General features: G+C 39.9%; 1 protein-coding gene across 1 annotated transcript in view; it reads right to left on the bottom strand.

Moving 5' to 3' along the window:
- LOC146612969 (receptor-type tyrosine-protein phosphatase N2-like) overlaps nt 1-26,192 on the bottom strand; it is a 210,293-nt gene that overhangs the window by 172,351 nt on the left and 11,750 nt on the right. The window contains exons 3-8 of the mRNA XM_085377709.1: nt 17,812-17,925; nt 7,587-7,701; nt 6,756-6,897; nt 4,012-4,384; nt 2,115-2,435; nt 1,509-1,549 (exon numbers count right to left, since the gene is read on the bottom strand). Of these exons, the coding sequence (XP_085233835.1) occupies nt 1,509-1,549; nt 2,115-2,435; nt 4,012-4,384; nt 6,756-6,897; nt 7,587-7,701; nt 17,812-17,925 (1,106 nt within the window). The remainder of the gene's footprint in view (nt 1-1,508; nt 1,550-2,114; nt 2,436-4,011; nt 4,385-6,755; nt 6,898-7,586; nt 7,702-17,811; nt 17,926-26,192) is intronic.

Below are 26,192 nucleotides of genomic sequence, written 5' to 3'. Positions count from 1 at the left end.
TAACTGCATTAATCTGGAAAATCTCCATTAACAAGTTACCGCAGATCACCCTGTGCGTGGGCCTGCATGGCGTCAACTCGTTAGCGCGGTTAGCTCGTTAGCGCGGTTAGCTCGTTAACGCGTTAATCTAGTTAAAATGGCATTAACGTAATTTTAACGAGATTAATGCTGACAGCACTAATATATCTACATACATACATCAGTAAGTATGAAACAGGACAGATGGAATAAAGGCATTCGTGTTCAGAAACACAAATCAGTAGTTTCTGACTATTTCACAAACTGCCGTGATGACCTGTTGTCATGGCTGTAGTCACATGTCTGGACAACACAAACATTTTAAATGCATGAAAAAAAAATTAGCTTGTTTTAGGGTTTTCACATTTTTAACAGATTGAAATTTCCGCTTTTAAATCAGCCACGATCCATTTAATGTCAAACTAAAGCATTTCTGCATGCACAAGTCTTCTTGTTTAAAATGCAGCACTAAAGTAACTGGTTAGTAGTGTGTAACACATCACAGTCTGTTGGTTATTCATAACCCGCGAGCGTTCTGATGTCCTTCGTGACAGGACTTTCTTGATTTGGTTGGTTCTCACGTCTGTCTGGAGGTGAAGAAAAAAACCTCTGTTTCATCAGAGATTGTAATCAGGTATGCATTGACTTTAAGATGTTCCTCTGTCATTAAAATCAAGGTTCTGTCAAAGTGCAAATGAAATTGGCTTTAAAGATCCTTTGTTGCCTCTATCAGGAGGAATTTTAAACAGAACAAACGCACATACTGACTGATGCCTTGCTGAGAGCTTATAATCGCCCCTCTATCTGGTCATAATTATTTTTATTATGTAGCTTAGTAGTTTAGTAGAGTCCAAGACAAATTTCCTCTTGGAAACAATTAAGTATCTATTGGTGATCTATCCGCTGAAATTTTAAAACTTTATAGCAGAATCACATTTGGTTTTTTAGACACACATCTCTCTACTATACATGCTAGTATTTCAACCACTGCTTTGAATAAAAGAAATCTGTGAAATACACTAATGAGTTTACTTTTTTTTTTTTACCCAGGTTTCAATTTACAGTATAAAGGACTGAATCAGTACAGCGTCGTTGTTACGAGTTCACCTTGTTTAGCCTTAATTAATTCCAACTCACTCATTTATCCACTGCTCTCCCGATTCCTTAAAAAATGCACATGTTCATATCAGTCCGATTTATTGTGGAAGATTGTCTTCATTATTTGAATAAATAAAAAAAGAATATTATTAGTGCATACTAGCAGTATAACAAATAAAACTTTGGGACTAAAACCTGATGAATTTTGTTTTTGTTGTCAGCAGTTCATTCTCTCGCATGAATACTGAGTTCTAGATAAATTCTTTGGGCAGTGATTTCACCCTTGCAAAATTTCATCTCATTCCCTTGTTTAATAAATTACATAACTGCTTACAATGTCAGCCTTGGCTTTGACATTTAAGTCTTCCCTTTCTGCTACTCTGATTGCTTACCTTGTCCTGCATATTTTGCTCCTCTGTCTCCGTGTGACGCTCTGTTGGGAGAAAGAGAATAATCATATTGATACATTTGTGTTTCCATTCAAAGCGGGAGCAGAAAGACAGAAAAAGAGGTGGTTCATGTAAAAATTCATTCAGAGCTAAAAGCTGCCAAATTTCAAGGCCATTTCCTTAAATCAAATTCACCATTCTCTAATATTTTACTGATCTGAATTCACCCCTGTGTAAATTTATTTTTCACTGATGCTGAAAAAACACTAGAAAACGTACATAAATAACATATCCACTGCGCTCTGACCACAGTTTTTAATCATTTAGTTATCTGTTGAGCACTTTTAGTGATTGTGTAAACATGCAAAGCCTGAGTGGCCTCAGTGGACAATAAACCATTAACACTGGCTGGGTTTATGTTCTGCATTGAGCACAGGATGCTTATTTATTTTCACATTGATTTTTATGTTGCACTCTTGTGGCAACTTGAGAGCTCCGTTTTTTTGTTTAATCCAGCCTACACAATTATGCATGTATTATAGACTTACTTTCCATCGCTTACTCAATACTTTAATTGCGTAAAAACAAAACGAATCACTATAAAATTACCTTGAAGTGCTGCCAGTGCGACAGGAGTGCTCTCCTGAGGTTTCAGGGTAGGAGCATTCCCCAGCAACTCATCCCTAGGAACCTCCCCCGCCTCTTCCTCTTCTTCTGCTTCTTCTTCTCCATCACTCATCTCTCCTTCCAGGTCTCTCGGTCCTGGTCCCCTCATTCGGCTCAGGCCTCTGTTTAGTCCCTTGTCCTGATCAACTACCTGTAGAGCCTCAGCTATCAGGCTCGACAGCTGGTCCAAATCCTGCGGTGTCAGCGTATCCATGTCCACATGCTGCCTGTCAACATTCTTCAAAACGTTCTCGATGAACCTCTCTGGAGGAGAGATGGAAGTAAAATAACAATGAAAGACAAAGAAATTATTATCATTAAAGCAGACCAAATATTCTAACTCCACGCTCCATGTTTGCATTCTTGGACTTGTATGATTCATAGTTCAAAATAATATTTATTGATCTTGTGCTGGGTTTTGGTTAAGTCACTCAGTTTACCCTCTGTCAGAAACAAGCTGTTTTAACTGCCTTTCTACTAGCTTTAAGCCAGCTTCCTTCTGATTGGCTGCCCCTCATGACCAGAAGGTTTGAACAGCAGGTGGGTGGGAGAGCTGTGTGTCTGACATGACATCCTCAGTGTATAGATTGCTGGGATTGCATAGTGGCTGCATTATTTGAAATTCTGGACATGTTTATTATGATCGTGTATTTATAAGAGAAAACAAGAAAAAGCAGAATCAGTCCCCATTAAAACCAGTTATGTAGTTTAGATTAGAGGCAATAGTCTCACTTCTCATGTCTGCTGTCTCTCTTCTGATCTCAGCATTAAATATTTTTAGGTATCTTACTGTGACGATGTGAAAGCTGTGATTTGTAGCAATGAAGCTAAAGCTGTTTATGGAGCTCCTTTCAGGTTTACAGCGAGCTTCAGCTTGGTGTATAGCTGTCCACTTATTTACTATTTACTTGGCATCACATAGCAACCACAGCAGACAGTTGTTTTCATCAGAAAAGCCCTGTGTACCAGCACCAAACAGCAGGCAGACATTTAGCTAGCTAGTGAGCACACAGTGGAGAATTTAGGAGACAGATATTTCCCTCGGGACTCAAAAAAGACACAGAGAATCGATACAAGAGTTATATTCATTAGGTGGACACTGGACTAAATTTAATGCTGTTCTGTTTGCTGGATGCTTATATGAGTTCATGTTCGCTAACAAGTTTGCTAAGTTAAAGTATGAGGGCCTGTCAGTGTGTGCAGGTTTTAATGCACAGATAAAAATGAAAGTTGAACATCTACAACTATCATAAGAACTGGGCGCACTACACGTGATTAAGTTTACCTTTGAGTTAACTTTGAAAGCCTTATAGCAATTATTTAATGGTCCTTGCTGTGAGCTAGTTTTTCCAAAGTCATGCAAATAATGCTCATCTTTATGGAAAAAGAGTACAATGTGGTTTTCACCACAAGCCCTGTGTGTTCAGTGTAGCCACAGAAAGAAAGAAATAATAATAACTTCCTTATAATGAAGACCCAGCCAGCGTCTGACAGCAGGCTAAGGCAGAAACATGCTATCTGATTCTAAGTGTAACCACGCTGTGCTACAATTTCCTTATTTCTATTCAAATTTGCTTTACTTTGAACGATTCTCTTAACTTCCTGGCACCACTTCTGGTATTCTGCATGGTTCAGTCCACTCAAAGAAAGCCATAACTCACAGGTTCTCCTTGTTGCTTGTAATAAAATTATGTAATATCTGGCAACACTGACAGTTCAACATGTGTGTGTTTACATGTTGTAAGAGATACGATTGAAAGTGAAAGACGTCCTGCCTGGAATTTTGCATCTCAAACACGCTGCAGACTATGATGAAATCCATCATGGGTAAAATACATACCATCAACAGACGTGAGTGGGTCCTTGGGTAAGGCCCCCTGAGGCCTTCCCATGTTCACAAGTCTGGATTTCGAGGTCTCCTTTTTGAGCCCAGAATTCTCTATTCTGTTGCTGTAGAACGTCCTCAGGCGCTCGAATGGGCTCGCTCCCCCACTGTGAAGGGACGCATGCCCGGAGAGATACTGCCTCAGGGCGCCCAGGAGAAGGTCACCCTCAGCCTGCGTGGCGAGGAGCTGGTTGGCTGGTGGTCTCTGCTTTTGCACGGGTTGGAACGATGAAAGAGATGAGAAGCTGGAGGGAGGTGATTTCTGAGCTGAAATCTGGGGCTTGGAGCGATAAAGCTCTGCAGGGATGCCGGACTGGAAACGGTCATTCTGGAAAACACAAGCATACTGTACAAAGACACTGATGCTGAAGACACTTCCACCAGCTTTCCAATAGCAGAGCTTTTGCTCTATTTTCTGAGAAACAGCCACACTGTGGCTGAAGGAGAAGTGCATGCCCCTAATACAGTCATTTCAAAACACGACTCTGGATGTGAGCATAAAAGTCCCACCCACCTGCTGTTTGTGAGGGGCAGCCAATCAGGAGAAAGCTGCCTAAAAGGGGAGTGGAATTAAAGGAAAACTACCTCAAATGTTTTGTTTGACACAATGGATGAACTGAGAGGCTATGAAATGTGAATCATCCAAACTCCATTAACTATAGAGAGCTTAAGTAAAAGCCTGAAAATTCCCAACCATATGTTGTAATGTCTCAGAGCAAATAATTAGACCTCGAAATAAACAGACCGCAAGGGACAAAGTATAACTGCAAAGTAAAGCATAAAGTAAATTATAATTACTTTGCATTGCTTGAGCATTCCTGCTGCCTAGAACTTTAAGATGCCAACCATCTCACTCACCAGCCCCTTCATTCCCAGTCATCCCTCTGTCCGATGTTTAATGATGACAAAAAACTGGCTGCGACAGAAAAAAAATCTGACCAAAAAATATGAGTCATGCAGAATTACTATTTATGCAGATGCTGGATCCAAGAAAATGTCCCATCTGCTCGTCACACGTTTAAGGCTGAGACAACGTCCTAAAATAATGGGACCAACTGTATGTGACAAGAATGCAAACCATCCTGACGCCAAAGTACAAAACACAAGCACCCTGCCTTTTTTCTTTCGACACACTTTGGCTTTTCTTTCTTTATAACACCACCAATCCAGTAACCTTCGTGTTAGTGTAGCCAATTTACTTCTAGACAAAATGTATGCAAAATTAAATAGATGTGCATTTGCTGAAAACATCTAAATGTAACGTTTCTTGTTTTTGTTCTTCCACTAGATTTAGAGAGAGTATCTGGATGCATGAAGAACCACTTTGCTTTATTATTAAAGGCTTCATTTGAACAAAAATGATTATTGAGATGAAAAAGGCCATTTTTGGGGGAAAAAAGTTATTAATCCATTTATGCAATCATATTAACAGATCCATCAGCTACAACAAAAGCAAATTGTCACTGCCGGCTCCATTAACGCCCACCTAAGAGCACAGAAATGGCACAAGCCTGAGTAACGGCAAAATTATCATAACAATACAGACATAAGCCGTTCCTCACAGTTGTCATACTTCTTTATGATTTGTGTGTGCGAGGCCCCCTCTGGTATTTGTTGCTGGCAGTATCTTTATTCATTTACATCCCTCAGTTGGTGATGTTTATGCCACTCGTACCCGAAGGGCCCCTTCAACCCTCCAGCTCCTTTTGGCTGCCACCAAACAGGTGAACCTGGATAGAAAAGGCCATGAGCCTGCAAGCGATGCCTGCAGGCTCCACGCAGTCGTACTCGCTTGGTCCTCAGTACAATTCCCCAGCTGGAAAGAGGCCTCTGCAGGCACAGCAGAGGGACGCAGTCGCGCCTTGAGTTATTAATTAGAGCGGTGAACTCCTGAACTCTCGGCTGGTATTATTTCCCTCATAACGGTCAAGCTGGGAGAAGTCATCAGTTAGGACAGAGAAGCAAGAAAGAAGCGACAGCGAAGGATGACAGCGGACCACCTGCTGTGAAGGTGTGCGCGTTTGTGTCCTTTCAGCGTGTTGTGCGAGCGTGCACTGTATGTGTGCACGCTTTCTTTTCAAACTGAGCCAGGTGGCCTCGAATGGAGGTCGAGGCTAAATGCAGTCATTGGGATAAAAACAAATTCCTCACATATTCTTCGGTTTTCAAATGTGAGAACAGGACCAGCGGGAGCTGAGGTTTATGTGGCACTTCAGCGATATTCTGTCATTTGCGCTTCATTACTTTTGGGCTTTTTTGAATCCTTTCAATTAGCACACTGATAATTGATGTATAGAGGTGAATTAACAGCTCCATATTTTCACACTTGGACTCTACAAGAGGAACTTTGCATGATTCACAGTATACTGGGCCTTGGTGCAACTCAGATCATTCACTGTCAAACAGACCCCAACTTAAACCGACCTTTTCTTTCTGATTAGCTATTTCTCATGAACAAAAGTACAGCAGGTGGGTGGTGCTTTTAAGTTTAGTTTGAAGATCTTTGCCTTCATTGTTTGTAACTTTACCCATGTTTAATTAAAGCTCCCACCTTTGAAGAAGATAATATGTAACAGAAAATAATAAAAAGCATAATAGTTTCTGTTTACTTGCTTGAGGCAAAGAAATTCCAACAAATGGCAAGAAAATCATGAACCGGAACAACCAAGTCCCAGAAGCCAAACAGAGTAAATGTTTACCTTGCTTGGTGCGCTCAAGCTGGAAGTAGATGTCTTGGGAAGGAGGCCAAGGCGCTGCAGGTACATCTGGAGATTTTTGCCGAGTTCTACCTCTACCGGTTTCACCCTTTGGTCCACTGGGTCCATTGCTTGAGCTACTGGCCTGTGAGAGTAGAGAAAAAGATGAACAAAATGCAGAAATTAGTCACTTCAGAGTAGCACAGTCAGATAACTTCATTGCAAAGACGTGCAAATGAATTGTTTTTCCTCCAAATGGAATTATTAACATGATGCCATTCTAAAATTTTCATATATCATATATTAGTATTAGAAAAAAGGCAAAAAAAAAGGTCACAAAGTAAAATAAAAAGTAAGAAATTAAAATACTGGCAGCAGCCAGTGCTACCCTTCAGCCTCCGACAGCAGTAGATACACCTGTGGTATAAATTTTAAAATCCTAGGTGACAGAAAACTTCACCTCACTGATATTTGAACTCGTTGAAGATTTTTAGTAGATACACCAATGGTATCCATTTGAAAATCCTAAGTGTTATCTTTCTCGAGTTATTGTTTTCACAAGATTTTCAGACAACTTGACCTTGAGGTCAAGGTCACCGGGATTCTGACTTGTCCAAAATGTTTAGTAGATGCACCTATGCTATCAAGCCCTATGCCGTCTCATTTTCGAGGCATCGTGTTCACAAAGTTTATTGTCCACGCTGCCGGCCTGCCAAGTGGGGTGACGACAAAACTAAATGAAAATTATTAGGAGTAAGATAAAACAGAAGTGCAAATCTACAAATCTACATGTCCTTTGGTCACAAAACTATTTGAGCTAAATAAACATCTGACCTGATCTCAGTGGTGTAGAACGACCCAGTCTGCTGTGGTCTGTAGGGAATCCTTCTCAGTTTGGATAACTCCTTGGACAGAACCTGCTGGGTGGTATCATCTTCCCAGGTCAAACCTACAGAAAGAAACAAGGGGACCCTTTAGAACTAGAAAGACAGGAATACATACGTTAACAGGACACAAGCAGGAAGTCCAGTATTGCCCAGGTGCATATCTACTGTGCACCTGTAAGTCTCGAATGAATTAAAACTGCACTGAAGTACAGAAAAAGTGGGTTGTATGCATGAGCAAAGTGTAGCCGACACGTGGTGAGTATGGGATAGAAAGACGGAGAAGAAATTGCTAAGCATGCAGTAATTTCCCTAAACTCATTAGGTCACTCATTAGCAGAGGAGACGAGGAAACAGCGGGTCGTCCTTGGAGACTCCGGCGAGAGACTGTTTCAGTGACTAAGCAGAAACCGTCTCTCCTCTAGCTCTCCTGCTGCACTTCAGTTGTACAACATGATGAGCTACTTGGGAATTTCTTTTACACATCTTTACTTAAACAAACGATTAAATATTTACACCACTGCCATGATGAAAAAGTGAGGTCAGGGGTTAAACCCAGAATGTGTACATCCTACAGTGAGATCAATGTCCACGTAAAAACAGTAAATAAAGTACAGTGAACCAAATAAAACAATAAATACTACTAGTAAGATGTTTGTTACTTGCCAAGAGATGTGGCTTTGCTTTTGTGTTCTGCATTTATTACCCAAATTTCACACCAAATTTCGAGTAATACCATCTCTGCAATAACGTCCTAATGAGGGAAAATTATTCTGATTCATTTGATTTGATTTGGACATGCTTTTTCCCATGAACCTTTTTAAAACATAAACAAGTTTTGCTCGTCTTTTTCTGACCGCTCATAAACTGCAGTGTGGTTTTATCTATTCTGTGTACTTCTATCCAAAACTTACCCAGGCCATCTGTGAAAGAAGCCATTGTTTCAGACATCAAAGATGATCACAACACGCAAAACATTATAACTAAAAGCATACATAACATTTATAATATTCATGTAGTTTCAGTTAGTTTCCAGAGTGGATTTTCTTGTTTCTGTTTAGTTTTTGTTGTTTGAAAATGTTTAACTTTGGTTTACATTTATTAGCTTAAGTGTTTTTTTTAGTGTTTTTAATTATTACTCTATAGAGCGCACGTGTCAGAGGCAAGCTTTACAGAAGTGAGCACAGGTGTTGGAATGAAAACACGCAGACTTTAGAAAGCAGCTGACTCATAGTCATGTTATATTATTAGATTACATCATTATACGGCACCTGAAGGTTTCTTAATGTTTGTTTTAGTATAAGCAAACCACAAATGTGATGAATAAGGTGGGGCGAAGCTCTAAAGAGAGCTATTTTACAGAATTTATGCACATGTATATTTATGCACAATGAAAGAAATTTCAATATTTCTTTCACTGAGATGAAAGAAATATTATTGGAATTTTCATTAAGTGAAAATTTCACTAAGTGTTTCAGTGAATCTCCTGACCACCTAGTTGTTTTTTTTACATCTCTGATATTTGATTGTGTATTGTGTCCTTATTTGGTATTTATGCATAAGCTATTTGTATCTGCTGTTTAAACAAGTGTTCAAGAGCAAGAACAAATGAGTAGTTTGGACGTTTGTGTCTATTTTCCTCTAGGTAATGATTTTATTACCTAGTTGTCAAGCTGCCACTGCAGCAATGTCAGCCAGACATTCTTGTGGATTTACTGGGCATGTCAAAAAAAAGTGTTGCATTTCAGCAAGTGTACAAAAGGACAAGGCTGATGAGCTGCTTGGGCATTCACGTCTGTTTCTTATACTTAACATGCATTCAAACACAGTTTTTTGGCAACTGAACAGAGGAGCAGGCGCCAACACCAGATGGGGTAGCGGAACGAAATGTTACCGGAAATATGGCCGCGCTGCGCAAAGCACAACACGAACGGAGGCATTTGGCAGATGAGCGATGACGTTGCTGAAAGATTCAAGTAATGCAGACTGTAGCTCCAGCTGTGATGCCACAAGATGTGGGTCCACCACGGAGGACGTGCACTTGAAATGAGAAGGGAAATATCATCCCTGTCAGCTTCACACGCAAAAAAGTGATAGCACATTTTGAGCTGAGGGAACTGAAAACTGGGGAAAATATTGATAGATAACCAAAAAACATGAAGCATGATGGCAAAGAGCAGCCTTAAATCCTGACAGCAACAACCTCATTGGCAATGCAGACCATGGAGAAGTCCGACTACATGAAGTCAAAGTCAGCAGGGACGCAGCCAAACAGATTAGACGTGCATCAGCTGTTTCAAACCAAGTTGAACTAAAAGTTAAAAGCTACCATCTTACTGCCAAAAAAACACCTGTTGTAGAGACAGAATATCAGCGTTTTACTGTTTTAATATAGGATTCCTGTCCTGAATGATTAATGCTACATACCACTGCCTCCATCTGAATATGTGACATGCAAAACAGCCGTAAGTGTGAATAAGCCCCAAACTTCAGTAACAACATTAATGTTTCATAACTTACAGATATTTAGACATAGATAAAGGCAGTCTTTCAAAAGAGGCATTTCAATCATTCACGTGAATGAGAACCAGACGAAAAGGATTACAAGGTTATACAATCCGACAGCAGGAATATGAATTACCACACGGGTTTAGAGAGTTTTGAAACTATGATAACAGAATGCAAAATGAACATTAGAAGAGAAGACCTGAATGTAAAAGGTGTAGAAAAGGTTGCCCGGAGCAACACGTTTTGAAATGAGGATGCTTTTGCTCAAAATTAAGTCTTTCCCGAGGTTTAAAAAAGCCGGAGTCGAGAGTAAACAGGAACGAGGCTGGAGACAAAAGATGGAGGCGATGAGTTCTGAGAAGAGTCACATTCTCTCTCTTTTAGCTCTGTTTAAAGTTTCCACCAACTCCCAAGTGACGTTAATAACCACTTTTCACCAGCTCGTGTCTGCCTGTAGCCGTCTGTTGAGCAGGGAGTGCATGATGGTGTTTTAGAGGTGATTCACAGGATGATTCTCTTTCGCTTTGTCATTTCTCACAGTGAGCTATCACCAATGGTTAAGAGTTGCTTTAAATCCCCAACAAATCTCAGCAAAAGAACATCATCATCATCATCATCAGACCCACTGAAGAGCAAACTTGTGTCGCAGCCTAATTCTTACTGAGAAAACCCAATTTGTGAAAACAAGACAGCCTCCAGAGCAACAGAAAAAATTCGGCGTAACATTAAAGTGAAGGAAGAAACAAGATAAAAACATTTAGCCTCCTTTCATATTTAGCATACTGGGAAAAAAACACGAAAATTTTGAAAATGTTCAGTAGAAATGATCTTTTTTAACTGTTATTTTTACTTAAAATGTCCATTCCTAAGATTTTAGCTCTATAAGACGCACTGCAGAACAATCAGCATGTTGTGAAACTGGAAAGCGCTGCCAGCAATAATCTCATTGCTGCCAAGATCTCATACCATTTCTAGTTAACCAACAACAGCACCATTTTTTTCCAACTGAATTTACACTTCTGCCTGTATCATTTGCGAATCCAATTAAACAAGCTCAACTCATTTCAGAGCATCTCAGCACCGAGAAACCTCCTTTAGACCCCCGCAAAATGAATTACAACCCCAACTGCCACGAATCAGGCACAAGCCTCTCTTTAACAGCTGCACAGCGTGTCAGGCCAGCTTTCGCCATCAAAGAGACATAAAACCGAGCCTTTAATGGCAGCCACGGTGGCAGAGAAAACGGGCGTTAGCGGCGGGTGAACAGACGGCATCTGACACGACAGGTTAATAAACGTTGGAGCCCCTGCCAGGATATTCAGAGTGACTCCGCGCATCTCACAGACTTAACCGACCACAGAAAAGCGGGCAGGAGGTTGTCGGCCAGCTGAAGTATGAGGTGAAGGTCTATCAGAGTTTGAAGCTTTCACAACTAAATAAATGAGACTGTGGTCCTGAAAGAAATTGGACTGAATTTAAAATGCGATGATGTACCTGCAAGGACTCATGGACTATGGAAAGCTTAAGGACATAGGTTGTTACATTGTAACAGGTTGTTAGATTGTAAAGCCCCTTAAGGCAATTTTGTAATAAAAAAAAACCTTTGTGATTACAGTTATTTAAATAAAAAGTCTTTGGAAAATGAAATGCATGTAGCTTGAGGAGGTTAGAGGTCAGAAAAAGACGTTTTGGAAATGCTCCAGTTCAGTTTGCATTTTCTCAACAATTTTGTATTGCACGTCCTCCACAGTTGCTAAATGATGCCCGCCTGCTCCACAAATACCATCGGCCGTATTCACTAAGAGTCACGCTAATTACAACCATGGGCAAAAACACTGCAGCCTTCCACCAGTTTAGAACTTGATTTATCAGCCGCATTTATGCAAATTTAATTTCCACAACCTGAAGTCCAATTACAATCACTGCGGTCCTACAAAACAGCAGACAGCAAGGTGAGAAACTTTTTGGATCACTGGGTAAAAAAGTCACGACATGTCTTTGCCAACAAATCCCAAACACTCTGAAAATAGAAGCGATGTAGAATGCTGACAATTTTCAACCGTGTGTATATATTTTTTGTAAATTACTAAAGAATCAAAGAATCACACTTTAGTCTCAGATTCAGAAGATCTTTGATTATCCCTGAAGGCATACTGTTTATGTGACAGATGCTTAAATGAACGAATGCTGTAGAACTAAATAGGATAAAACACAGCAAAAACACAAGAAAGCAGTGGGATACAAAATTGTGAATCACAACGTTTTTGATTTTTCCAAGTGAAAATGTTCAGTTTTTTAGCAACATGAGCAAAAGATCCCACGGGGAAAAGAGGAAGGGAACTCGTGGCATGACTTACAGTGAATTTGGAGCTGTAGAACATAAGGAGTCATGGGACAACTGATAATAATGATAATAATAATGATAAAGGCAAGAGTTATCTACTGTTAAGTCTCTCAAAGGTGGTGCGGGGAGGTTAGTGTGTTTTTGATGTCGTGTGCGAACTAAAGAGGACCATCGCAACGATGGTCCTCTTTAGTTCGCAGCTGCTGTTCGCCCACAGCAACTGTGGGCGAACAGCAGCTGTGACCCTGACGAGGTGGCTTTTCAAATGACTTCACATCTGCAGGGCCTTTAGTGAGCAGTGCGAGTGGGAAGAGGGTCTGTGTGTGTGTGTGTGTGTGTGTGTGTGTGTGTGTGTGTGTGTGTGTGTGTGTGTGGGTGGTTAAAGGGGGAGAAACAGAATTGCAGCAACAACTTTGTGAAAGATTCAAACCGTTCACAAAGAAAGAGAGAGGCAAATGTACTGTGTGCTAAAGGTTAAATCTCGTCTGATTTTTGTAGTTTCGATATTACCCCTGTTGATAATAATAACGCTGTTACTAAATGGGCGTACAGTGACATTAACGACACTCAGAAAACACAGACAGGCTCTACAGTGACAGACGTATAGAGTTTATGAGGATGTGCGTAAATGGACTGGTATTTGTATAGTGCCTTTTGACTCAATTTGAGCACTCACAGCACTTTTTTTTTTTACTACACACACATTCATACAGCACTTTTATCTTTGCTCAAGCGCTTTTTTATCTGACGTTCATTCACATCAGGGGCAACTCTTGGTTCTGTGGTCAGTCCAACGTCTGTGGGATGGTGGCGAACCTGTTTGTTCTCTCACAGGGTTGGACCTATAGGTTAACTAGGTGGGAAAAAAACTAGTTGTTTGACTTAAACATCTGGGTTGATTATGGATGAGCTCATAACATTATCCATTTATTAAATGAGTTCTTTATAAAAACAAAATTGACATCTTTTTTATGTCTCTCTTTGACATCCGTTTAATAGCCACCCAAAAATGTTGTGTCATTAGTGAGAGCTGCAAATTAGCTTGCGTTACTCAATTATAGAACAATAACTAACGTAAAAAATTAACCAAAAATAATCAGAAGAGCCTGTGAGAAGATCCCACAGTAAGGTGTGGACTGAAGCCTGACTGTAAAAATTGGCCAATTCCATTTTTGGCCTTTTATGTGCACTTCTATCATCGGCGGTTCCACCAAATGTCATAAAGTTTGGTGTCACATTTGACCAGGCTCTTAGTTTCAATAATTATATTGATAATCTTTATATTTCATCTATGAAGTATTGACCCCATCAGTGGAATGGTGTCCAAATCAGAATAAGAAACGATTAAGTCATCTTACAAAAAGGTCCAAAATCCAGCTGCTGCACTTAATAGGTCTTCTAAGTGTTTCATGTGTTTTGTCATCTTTGCACCTGCTTTAGCTTAAGATCTTGCTGATCACTTTCAGAGCTCTGTACAGTAAAATGCCTGTTCACATTAGCAAGCTCTTGCTTCTGCTCTATAATATGCAGGTCACTGAGGGCTTCAGACTTCAGACCAAATCTTGTTGTTCTACACTGAAAACCAAAGGAGACTATCCATTGATATGCAAGATTGTGGCTCCTAAAAGATGGAATGCATGAGCATTACATTTGAGATCTGATGAAATTACTGAAATGTTTATTTAAGCATTTAATGGATACTGTTATGTCTTAATATTTGTATTTTATATTTGTTGATTGTGGCTGTGGGGCACTTTGTGATCCTTATGTAGAAAGGTGCTGTATAAATACATTTTACTTACTTACTATTTTTAATATGGTTCCTGTGCACTCTTTTATAAATGAGGCTGCTCGTCACTCCCTGCTGGAAAGCACCAAGCTCGGCGCAGCAGTGACTGACGACTGATCATTATGTGTTTGCCCTGCAAACAGATTAAAAAGCGGCAGGTGTATGCCATAATGGAGACATGTGCATATTAATTTGTACATCAGATAAGATGTTAAGAGTGAAATCATCTGGGTGAAAAGCTTCCTGCATGTTGGATCAGCTGACTGATCATAAACCGGCTTCATGTGCTAACACAGTGTCATGCTATCATGGGACATGATGCACTGAGCTTATCCATCACCTGCTTCTCCTTGGAGCAGATCAACATTTTGAAGAAACAAACTATTTTTTTCCATGAAGCTGCAGCCAAAACACCATCAGCAGCTCAGCTTATTGGGAAAACTGGAAACAAGACTAGAGCTTCCCAGTGACTCTTGCGATGTGAAAACCCTAACAGAAATTCAATGTCAAAGGGAATAAACATAAAGTATTTGCCTAAATGTCCAGATATTGGTCTGACTGTGGACTCTTCTTTCCACGTGCGCTTTTGTGAATCAGGACATCAGTTCCCATATCCTAAAACAGAGCTGATGGGCATATGGGCGTAGGATCGTGTTTGTAACAGGGAAAGCAAAAGGACAGAGTAAACCGCGTTACCTTTTTAGTGGACTAGCCGAGCCTGAAATGCAGATGCTTTAGTGTCTTTAGAGTTTTGTCCTCCCTAATGGCTTCTGCAGACAGCCGGGCCCAAACATCTCATTTGCATAATTCATTTCACTTCAGAGCTCCTGACAAATGCCTCCAAACTTGTCGCCTCTGTGAAATCGGAATATTTCTCTAGCTCTCCCGCTGAGCTCCGATTCGGAGAATTAAACCAGAGGACTTTTTTTTTCTTTTTTTGGAGAGGGGTGGGTAGAGGAAAGGGAGGAAATGCACTAAATCGAGCTCAAAAGAAGGATGGTGTAATAAAAACACGAGAGAAAAACTCCTCCCAAAACAAATGTACTTTTTTGAAATCATTCTCTTTTGAGTGGTCAAGCACAAAAGACTGGACTTTCTTTTTTTCCTGCATACATGAGGTCCTGTCATTCAGAGCAAAGCTGGATGATGAAAGGGGATGAAATCCAGCTCAGTGGGAGGTTACGCAGGTCTCTGCCTCCCTCTCGTGGTACAGCACACTAACAGCAACTTAGTGCAGCAGGAAAGACGACAACTGATCCATCTGTTCGTTTCTACACAGGCACAGCAAAGGCTGATTAAACCAAAAAGTCAAATAACAAATATTTACGCCATAATGCTCACTCGGGCCGTTCCTTCTTTCCTTTTTAGTTCATTCATTTGTGGGATAAACAGCTATATTGATGTATTACTGTAAGCATGGATGCAACAGTGAACTCTGGCAGAAAGTAAACCACTTTATAACTAATTCAATTAATCTCCTCGGAACCGTGATCCATTCATTACAAACTCAGACAAACTGTGGTTTAAAGCCACCAAATTAGATTCTAAACTTTGACAGAAAATACAGAGTTTTGCGAACAAGAGTGGAATAAATTTAAGATCTAAATCTATAAGATATTTAACATATAATTAAAGGAAAATACATCACACAAATTTATATAGAGATATATATAACTTTGGATTATCCTGGTTGTATCATTCAAAGGCTTCAATAATTCCTTTATTGACTTTATTTGGCTTTTCTCAATCAACAAGTGCAAAACACAAACAAGTTCAAGTTCCTGAGAATAGTTTAGCTTTAATCTTTGGTCTCATTGTTCTTTGAACAACCAGGTAAAAAAGAAAAAAACATCTGTTTGACAACAGAGACAGAACGTTACATTTTTTCATCTCTGCCTTTTGTGATGAGAATGACATCAGAGTATTAGGATAATCAGGATAAGGCACAAGACCCATGAGACTGTTTTGTTTATTCACCATAAAAGCATGTCTCTGTCAATAATGAATATCCATTTGACTAATATACTGCAGACTGCAGTAATGTAAACTGCACTGAATTTCTGACATTTCTGCTTTAGAATCAACAGCAGAAGCTAAAAAAAGCTATTAGCTTTAGCAGTAATTGCCAGTATGACTGCGACAGCCACCTGTACAGACTCCAGCAGAAAATACAATTTAAACAACTGCAAGCTTGCTGACTGGCAGCTAACATTTGGGGCAGGCAGCACATAAACTACACAAAATTGACCTCACACAACTTAATATTGTCGAAAAATTGCCGACAGGATCAGTGCGATATGACTTGAGAAGAAAAGTCTGCACCCTGCTGGGATCTGATCTGCTGCTTCACATCAGAGCTTCTTTTCTGGATGAGATGGATCAGCTCAGTGAAGATCTTCTCACTGTGCTCCACTGTTTGATCAGCAGACTGATTGATGGCCTCCACCTCCTGTTGAAGCAGCTTCACATCTTTCTCTCTGTCCTGGATTCTCTGCTGGATGTTTTGTCGACTCACCTCCAGCTCTCTCTGCCTCTCAGTCCTTTCTGCTGCAGCTGTGTCTATTTTCCAGTGCAGACATCACAGGCCACATCTTCAGGTCCAGCATAGCAATGATCAGCAGGAGCAGCTTGGAGTCCAGTCTCCTTCAACTCCTCCAGTAAGTCTGCTAACATGCTGTTTTCACCAGGACAGGCCTCGGTGTGAAGGTGCGTCTACAATGGCAGCTGCTCTCTTGTCTTTTCGTTTCTTTTTTCTTGTCTTTTCTTTAACCCAGAAGCTTTTAATGCAGTTCATGTAGTAGCTGTGTCAATAAGTAACAGTCACCAGAACCTCGAGCACACTCAGACTGATCAAAACAGTAGAATTTCCCATTAGTCCTTCTCACTACACCGCTTCTCCTCAATGGTGACAAATGTCTAAAAGCCTCACTTCACACATTTATAACATGCAAGTATCTCTGATTGGGTTTGAGTGAGTGAATGGAAACTAAAGTAGGAAAGTAGTAAATGTGTCGTACTGAACCATGCAGCTCTTTTTAGCACTCTCAGTGACAGCATTAGCTCAACTCCTTCTTCAATCCCTAATCCTGCCTTTAAAATCCCCTAACCTGGGGAAGTAATTACAAATCAAGAAAACACACCTGCTTCACAGGCGTCAAGGTTATTTGGGTAAAATGCACATATTATTCCCACTGTATATTTATAAATACATACTGTGGATGCATGCATACAATCTTGATCTGACCGAGTGAAAAGACATTACAGTATTTGGGTGGAACAAGTCTTGTGTTCCTATATGACAAGTTTAAACACACTTATTCTACCTTGGTTTGAAAAATAATCTCAAATCAGTTTGTGATTATATCCTACAAAAGCCACAGAGCTGAGTGTGCATATAATTTGCACAGGACCATGATTATGAAGATTATGAACTTGAAGCTGACACGGCACGCCACTTTGTGCGTGTGCATGTTCTGTGCAAACGTACATACACATTTGGGCTGAGGAAAGCAGAACATGTGTGCACGTGTTTACCTCTGTTGGAAAGCTTCTCCAGCAGCATCCTGAAGCGCTGCACTACAGATGGGGAAACATCGTAGGTGTAAATCTCCTTCACCGGAACAGAGTGACACCTCCCAAACATGCCATCTGTCAACACGTAAACAGACACTTTCAGCAGAGATTATAACTCGTGTTTCTATTTTGCATTTCACAATTTCACACTGAAAGGCACACAGTTTCTTTCAAGGGGATCTATTCTGACTGCCCTTGTTTTAAATGATGTAAATATAGTTTTACAGTGGCGCATGTTATATTAAACATGGTCAAAGTTTCAGATATTGAGGTCAGCATAGGTGCAAGTAATTCATCACAGCCAAAAATTAATCATAAGAAAGCAACCATAAAGGAAGGGTGGTTGCTAAGACTGGTTGTGTCATACAGTAGGGATTGCATCCAAACTGTGAACCAAGCAAATCTATTCCAGTTAAGTTCAAAAATAAAAATATGAATGTACTAAAGTTCTTCTTTAAGACCTAAACGTTCAGAAAACCAGGAGTTTGGACCAATAAAAAATTGGCAGTTTGAGTAAAAACTAACGAGGACTGTAAAACATAAAACATTTAAAGCAGCATATTTTGTTAGCAAACTGTTAAACTAAATCAAATTAAAGGTTGTATTGGGAGGATTTTTTTGCCCTGAACTGATATTTAATGAACTCAGACATACAAGTTTCTTGATTACCTAACAGCAAAACGCGAACCCCGGCCACCTCTTTTAATGGGTCTTTATATTTCAGCATGTGAGCGCCAACCTTAGGCTAACGTTGCTGAAAGCAAAGTAAATCACTGTTGCCAATTTATTGTGAGGGTTAGGGTTGTGATAAAAGCAAAAGTTTTCCTACAATAAAATGAATATTTAAATCCAAGAAGAAGAATCAGAAAAGCTCATGTGCTCAAAAACATGCAACGAAACTGAACTGTGTCACTTTTCACAGAATCCTTGATACTGTGATTCTGTAACAGTGTCGCACAATTTTAGGAGTATTTTCCAAAACTCAAGCAAAACACTGAACAGACAACAAACAGACACTTTAATTTCACATGGAAGTTCATCTCCTTTATCCTTATCCTCTTTTATCCTTTTATTGCTAAACATGGATCCCAATGACATGTAGTGTGACTCTCACTCACTCATACTTCCTTCTAAAAAGCCACACAGTGGGTTGTGTTAATGTGAGCTGAAGGAAAAGGAAACCGTGGGTTGAGAAAGCGTCCAAAAAAGATGAGTCAAATTACAAAAATAAGCTGGACTATCTTCTAACACACAGCCTCTAATGTCGAATTATCAACCTTGAGCTAAAAGAGAAAAGGATCATATTCTTTGTGGCTCATCAGGTTTCACAAATGCAGGAATGTAGGAAATATAAAGTTATGACTGTATATAATATCTGCTTATGCAGATCTTTTCACTGTAGTGTAGTCTGGTCAACATTCGGTGTTGGTGTAGTAGTAGTGGCACTTATAATGGTAATCGAGTGAAAATAAAGCTCTAAGCAGCAGAAATCACTACAAGAACATTTAAACATGCTGCTTTACAGTTCAAATATCCTCCTGAAAAATGTCCAACAACACACTGTTTCAGTAATATCAGTGACAGTCTAGATTAATAAGAAATCAGAAACAGAATCAGAATATTTTAATAATCCATAAGGAAATTATGTGGGTTAGAGTTGCTCCAAGACAATTACAGTAATAGACTGAACTAATTAAATAATACAATATATTACAAAGATTACAAAATACAAGAAATAGCTCTAATATGTGCAAATAGCTCAATTCTAAAATAGTATTAAATAAGTAAAATATATATGGTAAAATGTATTTTTTATTATTATATTATACCCTATTATTATTTTAGTATTTTATGGCATATTCTGCACACATGAATCTGTTGTATTTAAACAAAAAGTTTCTGGTTACCATGTTCAGTTCTGATTTTGTCTGAAGGTTAGAAGAGAGAGTTAACTGGTTAAACACTGTGACACGATGTAAAATGGAAACTTCACTATTTATTAAATTATTCTAGTTCTGGTTTGTAATTCTTGGGATTTCAGAGGTTGAGATATTTGTTAGACCTCAAAATGTTATTTTTGTTTTTTATGTCGCCTTTTGTTGTCACCGTCTGTCTGCATGTGTGATGGGTGAGGGATCGTCTATAAATACTTGCTTCTTCTCAGTCAAACTGGAAACGGGCATTTAACGGGCAGCTAAGGACAAGTGCTTGGGCTGCACTGCTGTAATTACTCACAAATGTCTCACTGGATGCCTGTTCTTTTTAAAAATCAGACTGAAGAGTGAGATGCAGTGTGAGAGAGTGAGAAGGCAAGAAAATAAAAGATATCTGGTGATATTATCGCTGCAAACTAATAAACGTCCTTAAGATTACACATGTTTCGGGCTCTTTGAAGCTACTTTGTTGCTGAATAAATTGTGTGGAAAATACTGATAAATCTTGCGATACTATAACAGTTTTGAGTAACTTGGGACATACCAACATTACACTAGCAACTAGCGTGTCATTGTTGTTTACTTCTTTTTATATATTTTAAAGTTGTGTGACAGCATCACGACCAATATTAAAAAACAGGTATTTAAACACTGTGTGACAGAACTACCAAGGTACAGATGAGGCTTTTTGGATAAGTCAAGGATCATCTGTGATTTCTAGCTATGTTGAAGTGCCTTTGAACAACAACACAAACTCCAAGTAAGATTCGTGCAAAGATGAATAACTAGGCATGACTTTTTGAGGTCATAAATTCACATTTTTAGACTGCAGTTTTTATAATGGTTATTCTAGATGCTTCCGGAAAACTCTAACTACATTTAACAGATTGGAAAATGCTTGATCTTCTGTCTTTAAACACAGTGCCAGTACATTTGTTACAGGATGCAAGATCCAAACGCCAATACCACTTGTTCTGTATCCCGGTGACCATTTGTCAGTTTATTACAGAGTTACGTTAATTGACAGACAGTTTATTCAATTCACAAAGGATATACTGATCCAATATTTTCCTCCAAACAAACATTCCAATAAGTCGACTCAGTGTCTGCCAATAGCAATTTCCCTTTACAATACTTAATCTATATTTCTGAATACAATGCGTGTCTCCTTCAGTCCTCAGCATTGTAGGAGGACTGACGAGGCAATCTTGGAACATTTTTCTTTCCAAAGCGATCCCGATGCCTGGAAGTAAAATGGAAACAGTGAGAACTAATTGAGGCTAAAGTGATACTGCTAGTATCCTTAAGCGTTTCAAACTTTAACTGTGACAAAGTGCAACAAAGACAAACAAGATCCTGAGTAAAGTACCGTGCCACAGGCCTTCTCTCTTGTTCAGCTTAGATCTTACAAAACGCCATTTCTCTTCATTTTCCAGAAGGAACATCTTGAATTATCCCTCATAATTATGCTCATGCATATCCAAGTCTCTGCAATTTATCCCAGTTCACTGCCAGAGGGCCATAATTCAGAGCCAGACATGTCTTCTTGTGATTTATAGTCGAGACTAGAGCATTGAGAGGATTCACCGGGCCATTCTCAGAAACAGAGGCTGTATCAAGACGAAGGAGGTCGACTGGCAGTGCTGACCAGCAGCTGCTACTTAAAAATAACCTTTGATGGATGGAAGTTATATAATACACAATGCTTGAGCTTAGCAATGCCTGCTCTAAGATTGACAAAAGATATTGTCTTTGAATGTGTATGTGCTGTCAGCATGAAGTCTAATCTACATGTGTAGTACGCGGTGTTTTCATACTTGATTGTGACTGACAAAAGCTGCAGTCACAACTTTCTTCCAACTGAAATTAGATGCAGTGTTGTTGTGCATTTCTGGACTGCACCGTTGGGACACACTGGCGGAAAGCAGCAACCTCAGTCCTGCCTAATGAACTGGATTAAGACATCTTAATGGATCTGCTGCCTCTGGGGACCTGCACAAGTCCTTCCTTCGCAGACTGCACTTCACAAGATCAATGATATCTGGCATCACTTGCCAAGGATCTGGCTGCTTTTACTGGCTCAAGAAAAGTAAAGGGTTTTCCTAAATACATGTCATCAACGGACTTTAGCTCCCGTGGTTTCACCTCACTTTGCTTGGTTTGATCCATACTTTAATCCATCCATCTATCCAATTCTATTCATTTCAGTTCAGTTTTACTTATTTGGCCCCAAATCACATCAACAGTTGCCTCAAAGCACTTTATATTGTACTGTAAAGATCATAATACAGAGAAAACCTCAACAATCAGATGGACCCCTTATGGGAAAGCAGTTGGCGACAGAGGGAAGGAAAAACTCCCTTTTAATAGGAAGAAATGTCTGACAGAACCAGGCCTGACTTATGCGTATAAGACCCAAAGGTGTTCAGAAGAACACTGATTTATAGTATCAAAACCATAATGAAACTCTATATGAGCAACATTATGTCAGTATTATTATATTCATCTGAGTGTGGGGGGGTAGTGCAGAAGGACATGTACAAAAGTGACACTTTCCACAACAGCTGTCTTTGTAAAATCTACTGGCTACAAAAGATCTCTAATGAGTACCTGTACAAGAAGACCGGATGTCAGATCAGGAGGCCAAGATGGTTTGAAAGAATTCAAAAAGCTAGCCGAGAGGCCCAAGACCACCAGGCAGAGGACAGCGATCGCAGAGATGGAAAAAACTTTAATGGGGTGAACGAAGTGGTCAAACCCAAGACTTTGTCAAGTGAAGAAGACGTATATCTCCCACCAGGGATAGTATCCAGCAGCAGATTAAGCCAATGTAAGCATTCACTTAAGCCGACTAAACATTGTATGGGGGTGAAAACAGCAACTGCAGGAACTCTTCATTTGGCCACTAAATAATCCATCAGCCACCAACATGCGGTATGGCAATTTGATGAGCACCGCCCTGGTATATATAACAACAAACCTAGAGACCAAATTATCCACAGATCAACCAACCCTGGTCTAGTTTGACCTATGAGATGGTCTCCAATTTTCAAACAAATATCACTTTGTCATTAGTTTGTTTACAAGGACGTGGCTTCAAAGCAGCTCTATTATAAGATGAAGGGAGTATAGTTGCAGAAATTTCCCTCAAAAGATTCTCAAGCTACACACGTTTGATCAATAACACCACCCACACTGGCCAATTAGTCAAATCAGACAGGCATAGAGCAAATAAGCCAGTGACGGTGGGGGCTGTGTGAAATCATTAAACAAATATGCTTCCAACTCCAGTGAAGTGTTGAGCGTTAACGCCGCATCCTGACCACAGCTCCCATTAATGAAGCACTTCCTGACAGCAAAAGCACCAAGAACTTTTCTTTTTCAGGGAGGTTTTGCTTTGATCTGACTTTGAATTTTTTTTTTCCAGTGAAGCGACTTCATGCAGTGTCATGTATTAGCGGTAAAGGTTTTGATTTATACATGTTTTAAAAATGAAAGAAGATATGCTGAAAATCAACAATATGACCAGTGAGAAGCAAATTCAGATTTGAGTCAGATTCCAGACTGGGCGGGATGTCGACTGTTGAAATGGATGTTCGAGAAACAGTATGCAACAGGGCGCAGATGGGTAATGGGCCAGTAAAGCCCTGCTCCTCTCACGCCTGTTGCCATGGCAATCTTCACCGAGTGCTTTTTAGCTCCCTCGCAGCTAATCAAGGAGAAACAGGGTGGAGGGGGCGAAACAGAGCACCCTCCTTTGTCACAGGGCCTTCTGTGTGTTGTTGTTGTTCCGTCAAGAGCTGACATCGCCCATCTTGGCTGATACAAGGATATATATATATATATATATATATATATATATATATATATATATATATATATTAGGGGTGCAACGATATTCGTATCGATATTGAACCGTTCGATACAGTGCTTTCGGTTCGGTACGCATATGTATCGAACAATACAACATTTGTAATTTATTTTATCAATTTTCCTTCTGACGATGCTGTCTGTGTGGAGCGCTCAGTGAATCTGTGTTCGACTACTCCGCCTAGGCTGCACTGTCGAGCGCAGATCCACTGAGCGCTCCACACAGACAGCATCGTCAGAAGGAAGAGCACAGGGCAAGCTAGCGAGACAGAAGTTAAGCTCTCCTTGCAACAGGCAAATTGACCCTCATTCAGATCTGGCGTTTGGAATTATTTTGGTTTTCATGTGACGTATGACCCTGAAGGTAAGCGAGTCATGGACTAAAGTAAAACAGTATGTTGGATGTGCCATGCAATGCTCAATTACATTGGTGTGAACTAGTGTGTTAGCGCAGTTAGCTCGTTAACGTGTTGGCCGTCTAGCCCCATGCACGGAGCGATCGGCGGTAGCTCGTTAACGGAGATTTGCCGTGTTGTGGCGTTAAGGTCATTTCAACGAGATTAACCTGAAAGCACTAGTGGGAACACAACGAATATGACTGCACATTTACACCGACATCATCCTAGTGCAAAGACAAAAACAACAAGCATGCTACTAACTTTACCCGGGTCATTTAAACAGCCGTTAGCACATGATTCTCCTTATGCTGCTGAGAATATAGCCCAGAAGAAGCGGATAGTATAGCTATATGACAATAATTCGTTTTGGGACAAACAACTTATTATTATTCTATTAATGAGCTTGAGGTTCTTTTTTTGCATATTTATGGAGCCCTCGTAAAACATGAAGAGTTGCTGTTTGGTGTTAAAGTGGAAAATAAATAAAATAAAAATAAATAAAGAGAATCTGGTGTGTGGGGCAGGTGGTGAGTGAAGATTGAGCTGTTCTTGCCAAAAATCTCCTGCCTTTTCAATTTGCTGTGTGAGAGCACATGAAGGCACATTTCATGTTGCTTGCGGAGAACGTTCTCCCTCAGGGACTGCCGAACTGTCCGAACTGCATACGGACAGGCTGACACTGGAAGGCAAAATCCAGTGACTGGTGATAATAAAATGACATGCCCCTAGCATGACGCACTGCCTTTGGACTTGGACACTGTGCCATTTGGTCACAGGACTGTAGCCAGCTCTCATTATTATTCTGTTGGACATTGTGACACAAAACTTGATGTTTGTCCTATGTACAAGTTTAAGATCCATAGTGAAATTGCTGATGTGCACCTGCAAGTAGCGAAAGCAGGACTTTCAGGGACCTATGAAAGCAGAGGTCCAGGAGTGCACGCCCTTGAAGGTTCACCTTGCTTTTTAGGGGTGAAGTCACGTAAATTTTCCTCAGGTAATTTGTTAAAGTGTCCTAACTTTTGTTTAGATGTTCACAAAAAGAACACTATATGGTTAAAGTAAACCAGTCTAGAAAAACACATCATATTCGCACTCTTGTACTTGTATAATCAGCTTTTGTGAAGACCCCCCTGGTCTTTTGACCTAAACTAAAAATCACAGGCTATTACCGTTTTTACACTCTTATTAGCAAAGCCACAACAGCACTCAGCCTGCAGTAAGCAGTTGAGAATAAGCTTTCTTATAGCTTAGTTAACCAATGTCAATTAAAGAGCGCCTGGAGGCCATACTCTCTGCTGGAAATCAGTATTTCTGTGCTGAGCAAGCTTCTTCAATGTGAGCTCTATTACAGCTCTGACAGTAAAGCCAAGGGACCCAATCAACACCTGGAGGGCAGCACAGACTCCATCACAGAGCGGGAGATGAAAGGCATGTTCCAACTGGACTATAAGCTTGGAAAAAACACCTTTTTCCTCACAGACGTCCACACGTTTGGTGAGAATTGTTTTTTCTCCTGGATCGCTGTCTGTCTTACGCTGATGTTCTAACACAGTCTGTACCGATGAACCCGATGGGAGCTGTATCCTGAGGAATACCTGTGTGTCGAATCCCGTTAACTTTGCGGTGCTAGGTGAAATTTGAATTTATAACACAGGACAAGCAGTTTGATGTGAGACAAAATCACCGATGTGAAGTTTACAGGATTATCTGCAATTGATTTTCACCTGTGTATTCAATCAGGTATGTTTCACTTTATGAATCACGTTGAGCAGCGTGGAGCCATTTTCATCAACATCTCATTAAATTTGCAACCTCCTAGTGAAGAAAGCAAAACATCTAAGGAGTCACACGTTGCTCTCAGAAGCTCAGTGATACACGACCTCAACAAAAAGAAAAGTCAATATTGGATTTAATAACAGTTTAATAATTTCAGCACTTTGATGTTGTCGATGGACATAATACATTTATATCCTCAATATCTAAAATTGATATTGAGCTACAAAAAATGAAAAAGAAAAACAGACTGTAAAAGATTAAAATAGGATAGGATTAAAATGAAGCTAGTTTAATGGGTTTGTAGTTTTATTATTTACAGCACTTTTAACATGGAAAGCAAATGTTCTGCTTCGATTGTGTT

This window comes from Diplotaxodon limnothrissa, linkage group LG18 (genome assembly GCF_057381915.1).
Source record: "Diplotaxodon limnothrissa isolate DT_005_m linkage group LG18, D_limnothrissa_male_GT1.1, whole genome shotgun sequence".
Taxonomy (NCBI): Eukaryota; Metazoa; Chordata; class Actinopteri; order Cichliformes; family Cichlidae; genus Diplotaxodon; species Diplotaxodon limnothrissa.
This window is presented reverse-complemented; position numbering and strand designations above follow the sequence as displayed.